The sequence below is a fragment of the Salmo salar genome, chromosome 10 (assembly GCF_965601325.2).
Source record: "Salmo salar chromosome 10, fSalSal1, whole genome shotgun sequence".
Taxonomy (NCBI): domain Eukaryota; kingdom Metazoa; phylum Chordata; class Actinopteri; order Salmoniformes; family Salmonidae; genus Salmo; species Salmo salar.
In genome coordinates this window covers 22,662,824-22,686,492 of record NC_138300.1, presented here as the reverse complement: position 1 = coordinate 22,686,492, position 23,669 = coordinate 22,662,824, and the positions used below count along the sequence as shown (strand labels likewise).

Sequence of the window (23,669 nt, the reverse complement as noted above, 5' to 3'; positions counted from 1 at the left end):
CAACCTTAAGCCAACACTGTTTGATTGTAAAATGGAGCTGATATTTTACAGAACTGGAGGTTTTGTAAGACACTGACTGTCCTGTGAATATAATTTTTGCTAAAATTTGTAAGTGTGCAAGCAAACAATTTATGATAAAGCAAACAGGAATTGTATTAAAGTAGGCCTACATAGAGCAGAGCTGGGACAATATATATTGTTCCAATTGTCTGTTACTTATCACAGTTAAAATGCAAACTTGAGGTGAAAGTCAAATCATGCAAAGATTAAATATTAGAGTTTATATCATCCTTTCATTTGATTTTATACATACATGGTTTTTGTTTACGATCTCTGTTCCTCAGCACAAATCAAGAAGATTGGAAATCCAGAAATGGATTACCAGGGGAGGGTGTGAAATCAGGAGAGAAAAAACGAACACAGGACTGCTCTTATTCATTGGACTGCATTTTTAAATCGAGAAGCATGTATAACCTTTCTTCCAATGTGCCTTCAGTGCACTACATCTGTGTACTGCATTTTGACTTGGCTCCCTATGAATATTTAGATTATTGTTCAAAATAGATAAAGCATTTATTCGATATCCAATGGTACGTTGCATTTCCCGAAGCGGAATTTTCACTCGGACAGGAGTTGATTGGGGCCATGCGCTCCTCCCCATTTAACAGGTCATGCGTTCCTCTTGTTTTGAATTTGAATAATTTTCACAATGCATGTCCTCTTTGATTCGATAGTATAAAACTCAGCAAACTCCAGCGTTCGGCTACTTGGTGGCTGGTTATGTTTTCTTATAAGTAAGGCCTTACATAGATGGGAGGCCTGTCTCTGAGTGTTTTTTAAAAGTTGTACTGTCACTTTAAAACAATGATGACACGCCTCCTTTCAACGTACTCCTTGAAGCTCGTAGTGTGGTTGCGCTGTGATTGGAAGCAGAGAAGCGTCGAGCAGCGAGCGACCCGTCTGCTTCTCACTGGTGAAGGACTACCTTTCGGCTCTGCCTCTCGCGGGGCTGCTGTACAAAGATGGCGGGCGAACTGGTGGAAGCGATGGTAAGCAGAGATCCGCTCGACCGGGTTGATAGGAAAGGGCCTGCGTGGGAGATGGCCGGTTAGTATGGGAAACTGTAAAGGTTTCCCATGAATACTGTATAAAAGGGTTTAACTTAGTGATGGTTGATTAATTGGTAGCTATATTGAAACTGGTTTCTCTTCGCCGCTAAGTGCGTCTAGCTAACGTTAGCTAGCAGGGACATGGAAAATGAATGATGAGGCCATAAAAACAGTCGCCAGCAGGGAGTCAGTGCGAAATTGTGTCATTCAATGTTTAAGCGAGAGATTGCATTGAACATTCGGTCCATCCACTGGCACTTTGACTTGTCAAATGGACGTATTTTCACTGTTGGGATAACAACAAAGCTAGTGGAGTTAACGTTAGTTTACCCACTAGCCTAGCTTCTTGTCAGACAAGGCAATTGGCAATGCCGCTGTCCACCTCTACACGCTGCAAGCCTGATACACGAGTTGTAGAAATGAACCTGAATTGATGAGATTGACTGATGTAATTAGTTTGCAAGACTTTTCTAACTACACTGAACAAAAATATAAACGCAACAAATATTTTACTGAGTTACAGTTCATATAGCAAATCAATCAATTAAAATTAATTAATAAAGCCTAATCTATGGATTTCACTTGACTGGGAATACAGATTAATCTGTCAGTCACAGATACCTTAAAAAAAAGGTAAGGTCGTGACCACCATTTGCCTCATACAGAGCGACACATCTTCACATATAGTTGTTCAGGCTGTGGAAAGTTGTCCCAGTCCTCTTCAATGGCTCTGCGAAGTTTCTGGATATTGGCGGGAACTGGAACACGCTGTCGATTCAGAGCATCCCAAACATGCACAATGGGTGACATGTCTGGTGAGTATGCAGGCCATCGAAAAACTGGGACATTTTTCAGTTACAAGGAATTGTGTACAGATCGTTGCGACATGGGGCTGTGCATTTCATGCTGAAACGAGGTGATGGCGGCAGATGAATTGCACGACAATGGGCCTCAGGATCTCATCAGGGTGTCTCTGTGCATTGAAATAGACAACGAACAAATGTGTTTTATCAATGGCTATCTTATGCCAGCCCATACCATAACTCCACCACCACCATGGACTCTGTTCATAATGTTGACATCAGGAAACCGCTCACCCACACGATGCCATCTATCCGGTACAGTTGAAACTTGGATTCATCCGTGAAGTGAATACTTCTCCAGCGTGCCAGTGGCCGTCGAAGGTGAGCGTTTGCCCACAACTCTGTTACAACACCAAAACGCAGTCATGTCAAGACCCAGGTGAGGACGACAAGCACGGAGATGAGCTTCTCTGAGACTGTTTCTGACAATTTGTTCCGAAATTCTTCAGTTGTGCAAACCCACAGTTTCATCAGCTGTCCGGGTGGCTGGTCTCAGACGATCCTGCAGGTGTAGAAGCCAGATGTGGTGGTCCTGGGCTGGCGTGGTTACATGTGGTATGCGGTTGTGAGGCCGGTTATTTTTTTTATTTAACCTTTTATTTAACTAGGCAAGTCACACAACACTACATAAAGAGAGAGACTTAAGACAACAACCTAGCATGGCAGCAACACATGAAAACATAGCATGGTAGCAACACAAAACATGGTACAAACATTATTGGGTACAGACAACAGCACAGAGGGCAAGAAGGTAGAGACAACAATACATCACGCGAAGCAGCCACAACAGTCAGTAAGTGTCCATGACTGAGTCTTTGAATGAAGAGATGGAGATATAACAGTGGAGTTTGAGTGGTTTTTTTTTGCAGCTCGTCCAAGCCGCTAGCTGCAGCGAACTGAAAAGAGGAGCAACCCAGGTTAGACGTACCACCATTGGATGCGGTTTATTATAGAGAAATTAACATAAAAAATTCAAAGGGCACTCGCACATCTGAGCTGTCTTTTATTTTGAAGGTGCATGGTAACAGTTGAATAAGATGAGGGAAAAAATAAGAAACCCACACATTTCTCTTGATAGTATCACTTCTCTTTAATAGGCTTTACGTATTGGCCTCAAGGCCTTCGTCAGAGCTTTTGAGTTAAAATTTGTAAAATTATGTAGACATGGCTCCACCCACATCCGTTCCGTGCATCGAATGTGGTTAGAGTCAAGGGAAAATAAGTAAGTGTTACCAAAACAACAATGTGCATTTGATAAATATTCAAATAAAGTGTGACGTCAGAATCATCTGAAATCTGGGCGTTAATTGATCAAATTTACAACATAACATACTTGGCATTTCATCATTAAGACACCTAGGAAATAATGTCTGGAGGGTGAAAATCCAAAAACATTCTCTTTTGCTGAGAGTATTATTTATATCACCTCCCCTGTCTTGATATCTTGACTTTCTCTATGCCACACAATCTAAAGGTAGAAATGTCATATTTTTGGTCATTTAAAATGTACTGGGACTGGATAATCCCTGTTGTTTCTCCTGATTTTTAACTTATGTTCACAAATTCTCTGTTTGAGAGAACAAGAGGTTTAACCTACATAACACAATCCACATGTACATTTAATCATGTAGATAACATGAGTGATGGAGCACGTATTAATGTTATTTATTGGGAACTGTTTTGAACATGAATGAATGCTCCCATTTCAGATTACTCTGTTTTTATTGCGCTGTACCCAATGATTTATGAAAACTTGCTTGGTAGGTTGATGTCCTCATTGTGGTTTTACAGACGTGTTTAATATGTTTTATGTACACCCTTTTATTAGAGTATTTATGAAATTCACAATGTTATATTTGGTAACACTTATTTTTCCCTCGACTCGAACCACATTCGATGCATGGAATGGATGTGGGTGAAGCTATGTCTACATAAGGGTGCTAATGAAAAAAAATATTGAAAAAAAATCACAGCTCTGATGAAGGCCTTGAGGCTGATACGTAAAGCTTATTAAAGAGCACTGATGCTATCAAGAGCAGTGTGCGGGTTTGTTTTTTTTCTCTCAGAGAAGTAAACATTAAATTCTCTGGCAACAGCTCTTGTGGACATTGCTGCAGTCAGCATGGCAATTGCATGCTCCCTCAACATGAGACATCTGTGGTGTTTGACAAAACTGCACATTTTTTTGTGGCCTTTAATTGCCCCCAGCACAAGGTGCACCTGTGTAATCATGCTGTTTAATCAGCTTCTTGATATGCACACCTGTCAGGTGGATGGATTATCTTGACAAAGGAGAAATGCTCACTAACAGAGATGTGCACAAAATTTGAGAGAAATAAGCATTTTCTGCATATGGAACATTTCTGGGATCTTTTATTTCAGCTCATGAAACATGGGACCAACACTTTACATGTTGCATTTACACTTTACATGTTGCGTCACACTTTCCAACAAGTCAGTTCGTAAAATATCTGCCCTGTTAGAGCAGCCCGGTCAACTGTGAGTGGTGTCATTGTGAAGTGGAAACGTCTAGGAGCAACAACGGCTCAGCCGCGAAGTGGTAGGCCACACAAGCTCACAGAACTGGACCGCCGGGTGCTGTAGAGCAAAAAAATTGTCAGTCCTTGTTTGCCTCTGGAAGAAACGCCTGCACAAGAACTGTTCGTTGGGAGCTTAATGAAATGGGTTTCCATGGCCGAGCAGCTGCACACAAGCCTAAGATCAACATGCGCAACGCCAAGCGTCGGCTGGAGTGGGGTAAAGCTCGCCGCCATTGGACTCTGGAACAGTGGAAACGTTCTCTGGAGTGATGAATCAAGTTTTGAGGAGGAATAATGGTCTGGGGCTGTTTTTCATGGTCAGGCAAGGCCCCTTAGTTCCAGTGAAGGGAAATCTTAACGCTGCAGCATACAATGACATTCTAGATAATTCTGTGCTTCCAACCTTGTGGCAACAGTTTTGGCGAAGGCCCTTTCCTATTTCAGCATGACAATGCCCCCATGCACAAAGTGAGGTCCATACAGAAATGGTTTGTCGATCGGTGTGGAAGAACTTGACTGGCCTGCACAGAACCCTGACCTCAACCCCATCGAACACCTTTGGTATGAATTGGAATGCCGACTGTGAGCCAGGCCTAATCGCACAACCTCACTAATGCTCTTGTGGCTTAATGGAATCAAGTGTCCGCAGCAGCAATGTTCCAACATCTAGTGGAAAGCCTTCCCAGAAGAGTGGAGGCTGTTTATAGCAGCAAAGGGGAGGACCAACTCCATATTAATGCCCATGATTTTGGAATGAGATGTTTGACGAGCAGGTGTCTACATACTTTTGGTCATGTAGTGTATTTCAATTTAGCATAAATAATTGTAGTTAACATGCTGAGTGTTAAATTCTTTATACCAGGTAATTGTATAGATAAGTCTGTGCACAGCTCTTCAAATCAAATGGTATTGGTCAAATACACATTTAGCAGATGTTATTGCGGGTGTAGCGAAATGCTCGTGTTTACAGACAGATTATTTCACTTATAATTCGCTGTATCACAATTCCAGTGGGTCAGACGTTTACATACACTAAGTTGACTGTGCCTTTAAACAGCTTGGAAAATTCCAGAAAATGATGTCATGGCTTTAGAAGCTTCTGATAGGTGAATTGACATCATTTGAGTCAATTGGAGGTGTCTCTGTGGATGTATTTCAATGCCTACCTTCAAACTCAGTGCCTCTTTGCTTGACATCATGGGAAAATCAAAAGAAATCAGCCAAGACCTCAGGAAAAAAATTGTAGACCTCCACAAGTCTGGTTCATCCTTGGGAGCAATTTCCAAACGCCTGAAGGTACCACGTTCATCTGTACAAACAATAGTACACAAGTATAAACACCATGGGACCACGCAGCCGTCATACCGCTCAGGAAAGAGACGCGTTCTGTCTCCTAGAGATGAACATACTTTTGTGCGAAAAGTGCAAATCAATCCCAGAACAACAGCAAAGGACCCTGTGAAGATGCTGGAGGAAACGGGTACAGAAGTATCTATATCCACACTAAAACGAGTCCTATATCGACATAACCTGAAAGGCCGCTCAGCAAGGAAGAAGCCACTGCTCCAAAACTGCCATTAAAAAAGCCAGCCTACGGTTTGCAACTGCACATGGGGATAAAAATCTCACTTTTTGGAGAAATGTTCTCTGGTCTGATGAAACAAAAATGTAACTCTTTGGCCATAAGGTCCATCATTATTTTTGGAGGAAAAAGGGGAAGGCTTGCAAGCTGAAGAACACCATCCCAACCGGGAAGCACGGGGATGGCAGCATCATGTTGTGGGGGTGCTTTGCTGCAGGAGGGACTGGTGCACTTCACAAAGTAGATGGCATCATGAAATAAAATTATGTGGATATATTTAAGTAACATCTCAAGACATCAGTCAGGAAGTTAAAGCTTGGTTGCAAATGGATCTTCCAAATAGACAATAACCCCAAGAATACTTCCAAAGTAGTGACAAAATGGCTTAAGGACAAAGTCAAGGTATTGGAGTGGCCATCACAAAGCTCTGACCTCAATCCTATAGAAAATTTGTGGGCAGAACTGAGAAAGCTTGTTTGAGCAAGGAGGCCTACAAACCTGACTCCGTTACACCAGCTATGTCGGGAGGAATCGGCAAAAATTCACCCAACTTATTGTGGGAAGCTTGTGGAATGCTACCCAAAATGTTTGACCCAATTTAAACAATTTAAAGGTAATGCTACCAAATATTAATTGAGTGTATGTAAACTTCTGACCCACTGGGAATGTGATGAAAGAAATAAAAGCTGAAATAAATCATTCTCGCTACTGTTATTCTGACATTTCACATTCCTAAATAAGGTGGTGATCCTAACTGACCTAGGACAGGGAATTTTTACTATGGTTAAATGTCAGGAATTGTGAAACTGAGTTTAAATGTATTTGGCTCAGGTATATGTAAACTTCCAACTTCAACTGTACATATGAAATGAGTAAAACGTTATTAAAGTGATCAGTGATTTCATGTACATAAGGCAGCAGCCTCTTAATGTGCAGGGTTGAGTAACTGTAGTGTAGGCTACCTTTTTAAGTTATTGGCACTTGCCTAGCTCAAGGAATCCAGATGGTAATCCAAAACTTCCCCTCTTCTTTCTATCACTCTCTCCTTTGTGTCTTCCCTTCAGAACATGGTGAAGAGTTTCCGGGTGTCTGACCTGCAGACGCTGCTGGCCTCCATGGGCCGCAGTAAGAGCGGTCTAAAGCATGACCTGGTGGGACGGGCGCTGAGGCTGGTGCAGACAGAGTACAGCCCAGAGCTGCTGAAGAACGTGCGGCAGCTGTACGAGTCACGCTTCCCCAAGGCGTCGGGTTGGCTGGCTGCTCGGCGCCCGGAGGGGGTCCCGGTGGCCTACTCCTCCCTCAGCTCCTCCCCCACAGGCACTCAGGGCACAGACTACCTCAACGGCATCCCCAAGCTGTCCTCCACACCTGCGGCTGAGGTCAAGCTGGCGTCGCTGCCCTTCTACCAAACTCTGGAGACGCTGTTGCCACCAACAGAGCTAAGTGAGTGATTTTTGTCAGTAAGATGTAGAGAGCTTTCGGTCTACTCAAGTCCTTGTAGAGGTCAAAAAGTTCCTGGTCAGCTCTTATAGTCAGTAAAAAAAAACCTGGCCCGACACATACAGTGCCTTTGGAAAGTATTCAGACCCCATGACCTTTTCCACATTTTATGTTACAGCCTTATTCTAAAATGTGTTAAATACATAAAAAATCCTCAGCAATCTACACACAATACCCCATAATGACAAGTGAAAACAGGTTTAGAAATTGTTGCAAATGTTTTAAAAATATTTAAAAAACTTTTACCTACATATGTATTCAGACACTTTGCTATGAGACTTGAAATTGAGCTCAAGTGCATCCTGTTTCCATTGATCATCCTTGATGTTTCTACAACTTGATTGGAGTCCACCTGTGGTAAATTCAATTGATTGGACATGATTTGGAAAGGCACACACCTGTCTATGTAAGGTCCCACATTTGACAGTGCATATCAGAGAAAAAAAACCAAGACATGAGGTCAAAGGAACCCAATCGAACAGGATTGTGTTGAGGCACAGATCTGGGGAAGGGAACCAAAACAATTCTGAGGTATTGAATGTCCCTAAGAACACAGTGGCCATCATTCTTAAATGGAGGAAGTTTGGAACCACCAAGATTCTTCCTAGAGATAACCACCCGGCCAAACAGCAATCGGGGGAGAAGGGCCTTGGTCAGGGAGGTGACCAAGAACCCGATGGTCACTCTGACACAGCTCTAGAGTTCCTCTGTGGAGATGGTTGTCCTTATGGAAGTTTCTCCCATCTCTGCAGCACTCCACCAATCAGGCCTTTATGGTAGAGTGGCCAGATGGAAGCCACTCCTCAGTAAGAGGCACATGACAGCCCACTTGGAATTTGCCAAAAGGCACCTGAAGACTCTCAGACCATGAGAAACAAGATTTTCTGTTCAGATGAAACCAAGATTGAACTCTTTGGCCTGAATGTAAAGTGTCACTTCTGGAGGAAACCTGGCACCATCCCTATGGTGAAGAATGGTGGTGGCAGCATCATACTGTGGGGATGTTTTTCAGTGGCAGGGACTGAGAGACTAGTCAGGATCGAGGGAAAGGTGAACAGAGCAAAGTACAGAGATCCTCAATGAACCTGCTCCAGAGTGCTCAGAACCTCAGACTGGGGGGGGGGAGGTTCACCTTCCAACAGGACAACGACCCTAACCACACAGCCAAGACAACGCAGGATTGGCTTTGTGACAGGTCTCTGAACGTCCTTGAGTGGCCCAGCCAGAGCCTGGACTTGAACCCGATCGAACATCTCTGGAGAGACCTGAAAATAGCTGTGCAGCAACACTCTCCATCCAACCTGACAGAGTTTGAGAGGATTTGCAGAAAAGAATGGGAGAAACTCCCCAAATAAGGTGTGCCAAGCTTGTAGCGTCATAACCAAGAAGACTCGGTTGTAATCACTGCCAAAGTCACTTCAACAAAATACTGAGTAAAGGGTCTGAATACCTATGTAAATGTGATATTTCCATTTATAAAATTTTATAAATTAGCAAACCTTTCTAAAATACTGAATTTGCTTTGTTCTTATGGGTATTGAGTGTAAATTGTTAGGTTACAGACTTTTCTCATCAATGTTGAAAAAGTTAAGGGGTCTGAATACATTCCAAAGACACTATATATTAATGACAGAAACATGACATTACAATGAGAAGTACTAAGGACATTTTGAACATTGCGAAGCATAGTGAAGTTATGGTATGTGTATGGATCTTTTTTTCTTCTGCATCTGTCCTTATAGTTGCCCAGAACAGTGAGAAACTGCAGGACAGTCAATGCATATTTGAATTAACACAGAGCCAAGCGGACCAAGTCAGAAACTCAACGTGAGTGTAACACTTTTATTCAAGTTAACTGTCTTATTCTACTGCTTGTGACTTTGAATGGGTACCATAACATTCCCTCCTTTGTTTTAGTGAGCTTCGACCAGGAATGAAGGCAATCCAGGTGGTTCTTAGGTGAGTTTACAAGCGTTCTCAACTGTTCAACACATAACAGCACACCAATCCCACAATTGCATAGGTAATTTCCGGTACATACAGTTCAAGCCTATTCTAGATCAGAATAGCTAGGCTTCCATCAATTTGTTCAACCATATTCAAGTGAATATACTAACATTTAAACAAAAATTATGCACATTTTACCTGCAGTAGTGGTTTTCCATGAAATTGTCTTCTTGGTAGCCTTGAGATTAGAGCATTGGACCAGTCACTGAAAGGTTGCTGGTTTGAATCCCAGAGCCCACAAGGTGAAAAATCTGTTGCTGTGCCCTTGAGCAACGCACTTAACCCCAATTGCTCCAGGGGTGGTGGACAATGGTGACTGTGGCATGATCCCATTCCCTACGGCTGTCTCAGGGGGAGTTGGAATATGCAAGAACACATTTTAGATGGTTTTGGCACAAAAGTCTGCAATACACAGCAAGTGTGCCCACTTTGCTCTTGGCACATGCGCTCTAGCCAACAGCTTGCAGATGCAGCATAGAGGGTAGGCTTCATTATGAGATTATGGATCAGTGAGTTTTATTTTATTTGTCAATTGACAGTCAAGCATCAGTCATCATGCCAACAGCATAACATTTAAGGCCCTCTTTATTGGAAAGGAGCATTTAAAAAAAAAAAAAAAAAAACTATAATAATAATTTGTACCTTTTTATTTAACTAGGCAAGTCGGTTAAGAACATTCTTATTTACAACGACGGCCAAACCTGGATGATGCTGGGCCAATTGTGAGCCGCCGTATGGGACTCCCAATCATGGCCGGTTGTGAAACAGCCTGGATTCGAACCAGGGTGTCTGTAGTGACGCCTCAAGCACTGAGATGCAGTGTTTTAGACTGCCGCGCCACTCTGGCGCATCAAACTCGTGCACTTTCACCATCCTGTGAAGTTCATCATAGCTTTTTTAATATTTAGCCTAATACACTGCAGTGTGAATACTTTTCCAACAGCTCATTCCAAAATCATGGGCGTTGATATGGAGTTGGTCCCCCCCTTTGCTGCTATAACAACCTTCACTCTTCTGGGAAGGCTTTCCACTAGATGTTGAAAAATTGCTGCGGGGACTTTTTCCATTCAGCCATGAGCATTAGTGAGGTTGGGCGATTAGGCCTGGCTCGCAATCGGCGTTCCAATTCATCCCAAAGGTGTTCAATGGGGTTGAGGTCAGGACTCTGAGCAGGCCAGTCAGGTTCTTCCACACCGATCTTGACAAGCTATTTCTGTATGGACCTCGCTTTGTGCATGAGGGCATTGCCACAAAGTTGAAAGCACCGAATCGTCTAGAATGTAATTGTATGCTGTAGCATTAAGATTTCCCTTCACTGGAACTAAGAGGTCTAGCCCGAACCATGAAAAACAGCCCCAGACCATTATTCCTCCTCCACCACCCAACTTTACAGTTGGCACTATGCATTGGGGCAGGTAGCGTTCTCCTGGCATCCGCCAAACCCAGATTCGTCCATTGGACTGCCAGATGGTGAAGCGTGATTCATCACTCCAGAGAACGCGTTTCCACTGCTCTAGAGACCAATGGTGGTTGAGCTTTAGACCACTCCAGCCGATGCTTGGTATTGCGCATAGTGATTTTAGGCTTGTGTGGCTGCTCTGCCATATTCACTTGTCAGCAACGATTTTGGCTGAAATTTCAAAATCCAATCATTTGAAGGGGTGTCCACATACCTTTGTGTATATATAGTGTAGCATTTCTTGACTGCAACATGGTTATTCTATCACAAAATGTGCATCAAAGCATTTCTACTGCATTTGTCACATGGTCTATTTCACAGGTTAGAAAAATTATTCACCCGTCTATTGTATTTTGTTCTGTCGACATTTGGAAAGTTTACAGACAATTATACAGTTTCCTCTACTGTGTCCTTTATCAACTTTATCAAGTCCCAACAAAGCAGTGTACATTTTATGTGTGTATTGAATGACAAATCTGACCACCACAACCATTGGCTGAATGGCTGTGTTTAAGAGGATTACATATGTTGCCATCTAACACTGATAACCATTGATAACCTCCTGTGCTGTTGCTATGATCCTTTACAGAATCTGTTATACAGACTCCATCGGTGTCCAGGAAGATCAGTACCCTCCCAATATTGCTGTCAAAGTCAACCAGTCCTACTGTCATGTACCAGTAAGTAGTCAAGCTGGGGAATCCCATGCCCTCAGGCAAACAAACCAACCAACAAATCAGAAGAAAATGCCAATATCTTGGTTGCTAAACATGTCTATATTTGTTCTGCACAGGGTTACTATCCGTCTAATAAGCCAGGTGTGGAACCGCGTCGTCCCTGTCGCCCAGTCAACATCACACCCTGGTTACACCTCTCCACTGCCACCAACCGGGCCACTGTCACATGGGGCAACTTCGGCAAGGTCAGTCTCTGGTTGAAACTTTACATTGTTATTTTAGAACCTTGCCAAGAGGCGATGCCTTTTGCACATCTAAAGTAAACTCTGATGTACGCAATGTAATTGCAAGCTGTTTTGATTCATTTCCATGACAAGTATTTGAAATGGTGTGGTTGTTTTTGGCAGCTGTCTAAATGTTGACAGCTTCAGATGATATCTGCTGCTATTTCCAGTGTGTTCATTCTGTTCAGTGCTCACTCATGTCCTCTCGTCCTGTGCAGCGCTACTCGGTGGCAGTGTATTTAGTGCGGGTCTTCACATCAGCAGAGCTCTTCAGCCAACTTAAACACTGCTCAGTGGAGAGTGCAGAACGCTGTCGGGAACGCAGTAAGTGGCCTCACCATTTCTCTTTCATGCTTTATTGCATTTTAGTAATGTTTACACCTGTGTTGTGTGACGTTGAACTAGTTTATTTCTGCTGTGTCCAGTCCAGGACAAGCTACGCTTTGATCCAGAGAACGAGATCGCCACCACAGGGCTACGGGTGTCCCTCATCTGTCCTGTGAGGATCTGCACTCTCACCACAAGCCATATTCACCCAGTCATGCTTTCATTTCTTATTAAAGAGCAAGTCTCAAACCTTTCAGTTGTTACTGACCAAAACCACAACACGAGGAACAGGCTACCACTCACCATTTGTCTACAGCCTAATGCTCATAACATACCTCCCTTTCCTTTTCCTCCTCTCAGCTAGTGAAGATGCGGATAGGAGTGCCGTGTCGGGTGCTCACCTGTGCCCACTTGCAGTGTTTCGATGCCATCTACTTCCTGCAAATGAATGAGAAGAAGCCCACGTGGACCTGCCCCGTGTGTGACAAACAGGCTCCCTTTGAGCTGCTCACCATTGATGGGTAAGTAAGGCATGCTGAGGCTTGTCACTTACCAACAGCACCACTACTACTCACTCTCCAGGAATTTGAGAACCACTCTTCCTTTTAAAGGTCTTTGCATGGGTTAGAATTTTTGGAGCAATTTCTTTGATACCTAAAACTTGCAATGGCCTACCTACACTGGGCTACATTTTACATCCACTTATTGAGGACCTGGATAATTTGGACTAAAACCCAACTATGGTAAGCGTGCTATATTACGGATGGAGTCTCTAAAAGATACAAACTGTATGAATTTAATTTTTTCAATCTACACACAATACCCCATAAAGACAAAGCGAAAACAGGTTTTCAGAAATGTTTGCAAATGTATTAAAAATAAAAACATACCTTATTTACATACAATACCAGTCAAAAGTTTGGACACACCTATACATTCAAGGGTTTTTCTTTATTTTGAGTATTTTCTACATTGTAGAATAATAGTGACAACATCAACTATAAAATAACACATGGAGTCATGTAGTAACTAAAAAAGTGTTAAACAAATCAAAATATATTTGAGATAGTAACCACCCTTTGCCTTTGACAGCTTTGCATTCTCTCAACCAACTTCATAAGGTAGTCACCTAGATTGTATTTCAAATAACAGGTGTGCCTTGTTAAAAGTTAATTTGTTGAATTTATTTCCTTAATGCGTTAGAGCCATTCAGTTGTGTTGTGACAAGGTAGGGTGGTATATAGAAGGTAGCCCTATTTGGTAAAAGACCAAGTCCATGTTATGGTAAGAACAGCTCAAATAAGCAAAGAGAAACGACAGTCCATCATTACTTTAAGACATGAAGGTCAGTCAATCCGGAACATTTCAAGAACTTTGAACGTTTCTTCAAGTGCAGTCGCAAAAATCATCAAGCGCTATGACAAGGACCGGCACAGGAAAGGAAGACCCAGAGTTACCTCTGCTGCAGAGGAAAAGTTCCTTAGTTACCAGCCTCAGAAATTGCAGCACAAATAAATGCTTCAGTTCTAGTAACAGACACATCAACTGTTCAGAGGACACCACGTGAATCAGGTCTTCATGGTCGAAAAGGACACCAATAAGAGACTTGCTTGGGCTAAGAAACACGAGCAATGGACATTAGATGGTGGAAATCTGACCTTTTAGTCCAACCACCGTGTCTTTGTGAGACGTAGAGTAGCTGAATGGATGATCTCTGCATGTGTGGTTCCCACCGTGAAGCATGGAGAAGATGTGATGGTGTGGGGGTGCGTTGCTGGTGACATTGTCAGTGATTTATTTAGAATTCAAGGAACACTTAACCAGCATGGCTACCACAGCATTCTGCAGCGGTACGCCATCCCATCTGGTGGGACTATCATTTGTTTTTCAACAGGACAATGACCCAACGCAGTGCTTCAAGTTCCTTGGTGTCCACATCACCAACAAACTATCATAGTCCAAACACACCAAGACAGTTGTGAAGAGGGCATGGCAACACCTCCCCAGATCCTCAAAAGTTCTACAGCTGCACCATCGAGAGTATCCTGACCGGTTGCATCACTGCCCGGTATGGCAACTGCTTGGCATCTGACCCTAAGGCGCTACAGAGGGTAGTGCAAACAACCCAGTACATCACTGGGGCCAAGCTTCCTGCAATCCAGGACTTGTATACTAGGCGGTGTCAGAGGAATGCCCAAAAATTGTCAGACTCGAGTCACCCAAGTCATAGACTGTTCACTCTGCTACTTCACGGCAAGCGATCCTTAAAAGCTTCTACCCCCAAGCCATAAGGCTGCTGAACAATTAATCAAATGGCCACCAGACTATTTACATTGTTTTTACACTGCTGCTACTCGCTGTTTATCACTTTACCCCTACCTACATGTATAAAAACTGCGTTGTTGGTTAAGGGCTTGTAAGTAAGCATTTCACGGTAAGGTCTACACCCTTTGTATTTGGAGCATGTGACAAATAAGATTCGATTTGATCAGACCACGAGAAACACGATTCTCTGGTCTGATGATACCAAGATTGAACTCTTTGGCCTGAATGCCAAGCGTCACGTCTGGAGGAAACCTGGCACCATCCCTACGGTGAAGCATGGTGATGGCAGCATCATGCTGTGGGGAAGTGTGTCAGCGGCAGGGACTGAGAGACTAGTCAGGATCGAGGGGAAAGATGAACGGCACAAAGTACAGCGAGATCCTCAATGAACCTACTCCAAAGTGCTCAGAACCTCAGACTGGGGGGGAAGGTTCACCTTCCAACAGGACAACGACCCTAAGCACACAGCCGAGACGGAGTGGCTTCGGGACAAGTCTCTGAATGTCCTTGAGTGGCCCGGACTTGAACCCTATCCAATATCTCTGGAGAGACCTGAGAATAGCTGTGCAGCAACGCTCCCCATCCAACCTGACAGCTCTTGAGGATCTGCAAAGAAGAATGGGAGAAACTCCCCAAATACAGGTGTGCCAAGCGTGTAGTGTCATACCCAGGAAGACTCCAGGCTGTAATCGCTTCCAAAGGTGCTTCAACAAAATACTGAATAAAGGGTCTGAATACTTATTTAAATGTGATATTGAAACATTTCAAAAAAAAAAAAAATGCTTTGTCATTATGGGGTATTGTGTGTAGATAAGGGGAAAACAACTATTTAATCCATTTAAGAGTAAGGCTGTAACAAAATGTGGAAGAAGTCAAGATGACTGAAATACTTTGAGTGCAATGCATTCTGTTCATGTTTTATGATAAACTTGGGCAAATGTAATTTAATACATTTAGTTGAATCCCTGCTAAGGTCAATAAGCTAAAAATAATATATATTTTTGAATTCTGTTTTAATGCCTGGATTCCGTGAGTGTGCTAATTATCATATTTGAACCAGAATGAGGCTCTGTTGTTCCTGCAGTGATTCATCATCTTCGTCAAATGTTTTCATAATTTATCGGCAGCTAATCGCCACTGAAGCCTAGGCCAACCAGTAGCCTATGCAAATTAGAGAGCCAAATGAATGACACTCACCGATGCAATTTGGTAGGCTACACTGACTGACAAAACGAGTCACTCACTTTAGCAACCAGAGCTCTGTATATAATGACGAGATGCTCATTTCTCCGCCCTAGCAATGGGAGTCGTTGTCCCAAAGGCAGGAAGGCAGGCGACAAGTTTAGGTCCAAAATAAAGCTAATAGAAACGCATTGGGCTTATTTTGGAAAGATTTTGGCGAGAGTGAAACCTCTCGCTTGGCCTCTTCCTCTCTGCTGTGTTTCTCTGTCATCGTTAGCTATGTGACTGACAGGCGCCTATCCTATCAATAGATGGCTAGAAGATGCATATCATTCATTCCAGCAGGAGGGCTCGACGGACTAGCGAATTAAACTTTTAAAAGAGAAGTAGCCGAATTAATATGACGTGGAAAATGTAACCCGCTGATTAGCCGGCGCTAATGGAAAACACTTAAGTCAATGTATTTAAATTGAAGTTTTATCCTAATTTCAATGTTTACAACGCTGGTTAAAATTATTACCTTTTTTTATGTAATATCACCAATGCGCATTGGTCCCCGATTAAAATATTTAACTGGTTAAATGTAATCTACGTAATCCCCAAAGGTAATTATTTAGATGGCTATAAACTATAACTAGTAATGCTGCATACTCCAAGAAAGGTTAAAATCTCACCTTCCTGGTAAAAATAGTTACATTGCTGAGGTGTAGTCATTTGAGGACAAGCTCAAGTACACAGTACAAATGTGATAAAAATGAAGTATTTGATGTATTTCCTATTCAACAACTGAATAAGGCTTGAAACGACTTGTGCTTTCTAAATATAATCACATTTATAAAATGACCTAACTATAAGAGTTCACCTTCCTTATAACTGTAACATACATATTTGTATGTTTAGTGTTAGAAGGTGCATATTTTCTAAAGGTCTCCCTTGATCAAAATGTCTGGCCCTATCGCTGTGAACGTCACACACAGCTCTAGCTTGGGTTCCTGAACTCGTTGGGAACTCTCCTTTCATCTCATATTGATCTTGTCTGTCTATGACAGTGTTTTTGTTTGAAATCGATACATTTTACGTTTGATAAAGTTGGCTATAAATCGAATACGCTAGAGGGACGAAACCACTCTCCTCCTGTGCTACGATGTGACGTAGGGTTCAGCAAGGAGTTGGACAGTCAGAAGAGCAAATTAAATGGTAAGAGGGACATCCCAGCTTCAAGTTGTTAGATTTTACATCCTACTTCACATAGGCGTATGAGATATACTCCTGTGTCTGTGAGAATCAGAGCTACCGCTCAATGCAAGCCATTTCGATCTACGGTGTCAGAACGGAACTGGTACCAGAACCATGCAGGTCCCCTAAACAGGGGAATTTATATTTAGAGAGTTAAGATACAAGTGCATCGATCCGCGGACCCAAACCAATAAAAAATATCTGAAAAATCTGTTCACAATTTATGAATCGCCGGTTCACAAAAATGATTTGCTCATATCACATTATTTCTACTTTCCAAAAATACTTCCTCTTTTGTGACAACTGATGCGTCCTCTCTCATTCAGTGTCAAACTCCATTCAACTGTGTAGACAGTCATTGATTTTTCAGTAATTTTGCATGCCAAACAACCCCAGGCCTAGTCAAACTGCGCACTGTGCCCAGCTTTGCGCACTGACCAACACGAGGTAGGCAGCCTGTTCCTGATCTAGCACATCTGCGCAGTACTTTCAGCATTCAAATGCTAAAATGGCTTGCGTGATATTGAGCTTTATTAGTTGAGTGACAACCTGTGTAATTTGCTAGGTTAATGTTATCTATCTGTTGAAAATGTGTTTAACTTTTATTCCGGTAAGATACTGGAGACACAACTCATCTTGCTATAGCTGCTAAACAGGGCTTACAATAGATTTTATTTGGATGGTTCAGCAATAGGTTTTATAGTTTAAAGAGAATCTGTTTATATGGTCATTTTTATATATACAAGGTAAAGTTGAAAATGTCATAATGAAGACAGCAATCACTTTTGCAAGGCGCACTGCAAATGCCTGAAGCAAGAGAAGAGAAGTTCTCTGTAAAAACTTCCAAACTGTCAAAACCATTTGAGATTGGGGGTGAAATCCAAAGTTGTGCTATGTCTTCATTGGCTAGGTCATAGCTAATTTTTGGAAATGATAAATATTGATACATTAGTAGCTAAAACACAATCTGCAAAAATTCCAGAACCAAAGTGGGAGGACAAAAACATATGCTACATTGCCCCCCTCCCTAATCTGGTAGTAGGGTGGTAGATGCCTAGGCTCCCTTATCACTCAGCTCACGTTCCTACATAATACATGCATCATTTACACCCAATCCTCCCCGTCCCCCATGCCGTGGACCCTGCTGACTTTCCCTTCTCGCTGGTGCTGCTGTGGGCCGGGGAGTTGCTGTACGCCTCAGGTATGGAGCTGTATACTCAATACAAAAGTATAAGCAACTCATCACAGCTCTGCCACAAACATGGAAGAGGCATTTACTCAAAAGAGAAAAGAATGAATGTTTGTCTGCCGCCAATCAAAAAACTTGCATGGCTAAAAAGACTAGTATAAATCGCATAATGTATCAGTACCACTTAAAGTCGAGAGGTTTGACAACTATACTGCATCAAATTCAAGGTAGTTAGGAACCGATTTCATGTCCCAATACCATGGCATCGGGTTTATCAGATTAAAAAAATATTTGACTCATCAAAGTTATTTTCAATTTAAACTATATACATTTCTCGCCACAAAAATAATGCTCAATATATGGGGCATTGAACAGTCAGCCCCATGCAGATTCTGCCACGAGGAAACAATCAATAGAGCATCTCTTTTGATACTGTCGCTTTTGATTTGTTGAGTCATAATGTACAGCACAAATAGAAACTATATATAGCTTCTTTCCACAAACTTCCTTAAAATGTATATCTAATATTTGAGAGTTGTGTGTTGTGGGACACATCCAATCCCTGCTTGTGTGTCCTGATATGATATGTACTTATTTGCCTGACTCTTTTGTCTCTGTGTGTCCAGGCTGGCATCTGAGATCTTAAAGGAGACCCATGAGGACATTGAGGAGATTGAATATCTGACTGACGGTTCATGGAGAGCCATTCGAGATGAGAAGGAGAGGGAGAGGGAACGGAGCAACACTCCCGACTATCCTGTAGTGGATATATGTAAGTGCATGTCAAATGGGGCTGGGTGGTATGGGCAAAATATCATCATGATATTTGTAGGAAAAAAAGTTATGTCTGCATTTTGTTTTTGAATGATAAAAGTTGTAAATATCATTTGAGTAGTCCATGACCCTAGGGGGGCAGCACATACATTCTAAGTGATTTTCAATGGGTCTTTCTCAATTCTGATTTGTTTTATACTGTTCAATTTAACTTCAACCGCCAACGATGTCTGCATTTTCATCAATTTCTACATTGCCTGCACTTATTTGTTATCATTTCCACACTGTGCCACGTAGGGCTGCATGATATTGGCAAAAAATCAAGCCCTAATATTGCGATTTGACTTTGCAATTTAGATCAAAACACTTGAGTGAACTGTTGGAATCATGGCCATAGAATAATTATTCTGTTGTAGTGGGCAGTACTTTGAATACAGTGTTTGAAATGACAACGAATGAAATGAAAAAGGATAAAGCCAGGGAGGAATTATTTCGACAGGGTAGTAACCAAGTTATGCTCAGTGTTTCCCAGGAGACCCTAATTTAGATATTACTTTACATGGTTTATGTAGCTAGATACTGTTGCACAAACATGCTGATCTAGGCCTACACCAGCACTGCTATCTGTTTGTTAGCTACGTTTGTTCTGACACTGAAAAGACAAAAAGACAAACTAGCTATTTGCAGACAGTACAATACATTATCAGTTTGTAATTCTAGAACGCTTGTGGATTTATATTTTAAGAAGAAAAGTGTAACGCCGTATCATTGTCACCAACATCTGACCATGCAGCAAGTGCTCGTGACTGTGGTCGAGCAAAAACGTGTCTCCTTGAGTGACTGGGAAGGGCTTGGTGTGTACGTGCAGAAGGAGTAGGGTGAGAAACAACTCAAGTAGCAAATGGAGTAAACTATAAAAACTGGTGGCGTATCACATTTTAACAAACCAAACATTGAAATACCGTTATAGAAGGTAAAGTAAAAACCCAAACCGGTCCGTGCATCAATACCGGTGTGTGTATATAGTAAAATATGGTATTCTGCCCGGCCCTAATGTCAAATATTTCCATTTTAGCTCTTGCAGACTGATTTTGATACTTAGTGCTTTTGGAAAGTATTCAGACCCCTTGACTTTTTCCATATTTTCTTATCAGCCTTATTCTAAAATGGATTAAATAAACATAATAATCTACAGCGAACTACACACAATACCCCATAATGACAAAGTGCAAATGTATAAGAAATAAAGATACCCTATTTACATAAGCATTCAGACCCTTTGCTATGAGACTCAAACTTGAGCTCAGGTGCATCCTGTTTCCATTGATCATCCTTGATGTTTCTACAACTTGATTGGAGTCCACCTGTGGTATATTCAATTGATTGGACATGATTTGGAAAGGCACACACCTGTCTATATAAGGTCCCACAGTTGACAGTGCATGTCAGAGCAAAAACCAAGCCATGAGGTTGAAGGAATTGTCCGTTGAGCTCCAAGACAGGATTGTGTCGAGGCACAGATCTGGGGAAGGGTACCAAAACAATTCTGCAGTATTGAAGGTCCCCAAGAACACAGTGGCCTCCATCATTCTTAGATGGAAGAAGTTTGGAACCACCAAGACTCTTACTAGAGATGGCCGCCTGGCCAAACTGAGCAATCGGGGAGAAGGACCTTGGTCAGGGAGGTGACCAAGAACCTAATGGTCGCCTAGAGTTCCTCTGTGGAGATGGTTGTCCTTATGGAAGGTTCTCCCATCTCTGCAGCACTCTACCAATCAGGCCTTTATGGTAGAGTGGCCAGATGGAAGCCACTCCTCAGTAAGAGGCACATGACAGCCCACTTGGAATTTGCCAAAAGGCACCTAAAGGAAATTTCTTTTTTTTTTCTTTTTTTATATTTCAATTTCTAAACTTGTTTTTGCTTCGTCATTATGGGGTATTGTGTGTAGATTGATGGCGGGAAAAAAACGATTTTAATGAATTTTAGTATAGGTCGACCGATTATGATTTTTCAACGCCGATGCCGATTATTGGAGGCCCAAAAAGCCGATACCGATTTAATCAGCCGTTTTTTTTTTTTACTATTATTTATTTATTTGTAATAATGACAATTACAACAATACTGAATGAACACTTATTTTAACTTAATATAATACATCAATAAAATCAATTTAGCCTCAAATAAATAATGAAACATGTTCAATTTGGTTTAAATAATGCAAAAACAGTGTTGGAGAAGAAAGTAAAAGTGCAATATGTGCCATGTAAAAAAAAGCTAGCGTTTAAGTTTCTTGCTCAGAACATGAGAACATAATGAAAGCTGGTGGTTAATTTAACATGAGTCTTCAATATTCCCAGGTAAGATGTTTTAGGTTGTAGTTATTATAGGAATTATAGGACTATTTCTCTCTATACGATTTCTATTTCATATACCTTTTGACTATTGGATGTTCTTATAGGCACTTTAGTATTGCCAGTGTAACAGTATAGCTTCCGTCCCTCTCCTCGCTCCTACCTGGGCTTGAACCAGGAACACATCGACAACAGCCACCCTCGAAGCGGCGTTACCCATGTAGAGGAAGGGGAAACAACTACTCCAAGTCTCGAGTGACGTTTGAAACGCTATTAGCGCACACCCGGCTAATTAGCTAGCCATTTCACATGGGTTACACAAGCCTCGTCTTGGGAGTTAAACCGCGCAATGCATTGCAAAGGGCTGCTGGCAAAACGCACGAAAGTGCATTTTGAATGAATGCTTACGAGCCTGCTGCTGCCTACCACTGCTCAGTCAGACTGGTCTATCAAATCATAGACTTAATTATAACATATAATAACACACAGAAACACGAGCCTTAGGTCATTAATATGGTCGAATCCGGAAACTATCATCTCGAAAACAAAACGTTATTCCTGTTACATTGCACAACCCTCAATGGTATGTCATAATTACATAAAATTCTGGCAAATTAGTTCGCAACAAGCCAGGCGGCCCAAACTGTTGCATATACCCTGACTGCGTGCAATGAACTCAAAATGACACAATTTCACCTGGTTAATATTGCCTGCTAACCTGGATTTATTTTAGCTAAATATGCAGGTTTAAAAATACATACTTCTGTGTATTGATTTTAAGAAAGGCATTGATGTTTATGGTTAGGTACAGTCGTGCAACGATTGTGCTTTTTTCGCAAATGCGCTTTTGTTAAATCATCCCCCGTTTGGCGAAGTTGGCTGTCTTTGTTAGGAAGAAATAGTCTTCACAGTTCGCAAGAGAAGTGACACATTTTCCCTAGTTAAAAGAAATTCATGTTAGCGGGCAATATTTAACTAAATATGCAGGTTTAAAAATATACACGTGTATTGATTTTAAGAAAGGCATTGATGTTTATGGTTGGAGCAACGTGTACCTAAGCGATTATATGCAACGCAGGACAGGCTAGATAAACTAGTAATATCAACCATGTGTAGTTAACTAGTGATTATGATTGATTGTTTTTTATAAGATAAGTTTAATGCTAGGTAGCAACTTACCTTGGCTTCTTATGCATTCGCGTAACCTCGTGGAGTGCAATGTAAAGCAGGTGGTTAGCGCGTTGGACTAGTTAACCGTAAGGTTGCAAGATTGAATCCCTGAGCTGACAAGGTAAAAATCTGTCGTTCTGCCGCTGAACAAGGCAGTTAACCCACCGTTCCTAGGCCGTCATTGAAAATAAGAATGTGTTCTTAACTGACTTGCCTAGTTAAATAAAGGTGTAAAAAAAAAAAAAAAGAAATCGGCAGCCAAAAATACCGATTTCCGATTTGTTATGAAAACTTGAAATTACGATTAATCGGTCGACCTCTAAATTTTAGAATAAGGGTGTAACTTAGAAGTGGAAAAAGTCAAGGGTTTCTGAATACTTTCAGAATGTTCTAATTTATACGCCATGCTTTGTAGGTCATTTATTTTAGATTATATATATTTTTTTTATAGCATTGGTTTGTAATAGTGTTCACTTGTTCCCCCCCTCTCCCTCCCAGGTGTTCCTGAGGCGAACGGCCACTCCCCAGCCCACAGCAGCACCAGCCAGACAGGGAAGTCAGGAGCAGGGTCCACGGCAGGGGGAACGGGCGGAGGAGTGGTGGTAGATCTGACTCTGGACTCAGAGGAGGAGGGGGGAGGGGCTAGAGGAGACAGCGACGACACTGAGGACAGCCAGGACAGCCCCGCCCCCAAGAGGGGCCGATACGACTATGACAAGGACCTGGTCACTGCCTACTGACTGGCGGATTGACCCCACAAACTGAGAGAGAGGGTTGGGCTTGATTGGAGGACAGGAAATCATTAGTCCCTTCTGCATCCCCTGCCCGCCCGCCTGCCCCCACTTCTCTGGCGTTTATCCACACACAGACACACTCTCATACATGCACTGTCATCCTCTGGAGTGGTTAGGCTTCATCTATACACCACTGGAAACAACTGCTCCCTAACACTTGTGGCTCACCTCTCCCAGCATTCTGTATCCTCCCTCCTTAGAGACAATTTAAAATGATAACCTCTCAAACTATTCCCCCTCCATCTCCTTGTACTTTGTATTTGACTTGAATTTAAGGCTCTCAAAGCCACAAGCATTTG

The 23,669-nt window shown here is 42.1% G+C and overlaps 1 protein-coding gene across 2 annotated transcripts; it reads left to right on the top strand.

Moving 5' to 3' along the window:
* Positions 1 to 906: 906 nt before the first annotated feature.
* pias4a (protein inhibitor of activated STAT, 4a) lies at positions 907 to 23,578 on the top strand. Of its 2 annotated transcripts, none has more exons than XM_014216379.3 (11): positions 907 to 1,049; positions 7,159 to 7,537; positions 9,337 to 9,421; positions 9,512 to 9,553; positions 11,650 to 11,740; positions 11,854 to 11,982; positions 12,240 to 12,345; positions 12,447 to 12,520; positions 12,709 to 12,869; positions 18,907 to 19,052; positions 23,075 to 23,578. In XM_014216379.3, exons 1-11 carry the CDS (start codon positions 1,023 to 1,025, stop codon positions 23,314 to 23,316), a joined length of 1,482 nt encoding a protein of 493 aa, XP_014071854.1. In that variant the 5' UTR covers positions 907 to 1,022; the 3' UTR covers positions 23,317 to 23,578. The 2 variants fall into 2 exon arrangements, with proteins under 2 accessions (XP_014071854.1, XP_014071855.1); XM_014216380.3 differs by lacking the exon at positions 907 to 1,049 and adding an exon at positions 1,088 to 1,107.
* The last annotated feature ends 91 nt before the right edge of the window (positions 23,579 to 23,669 follow it).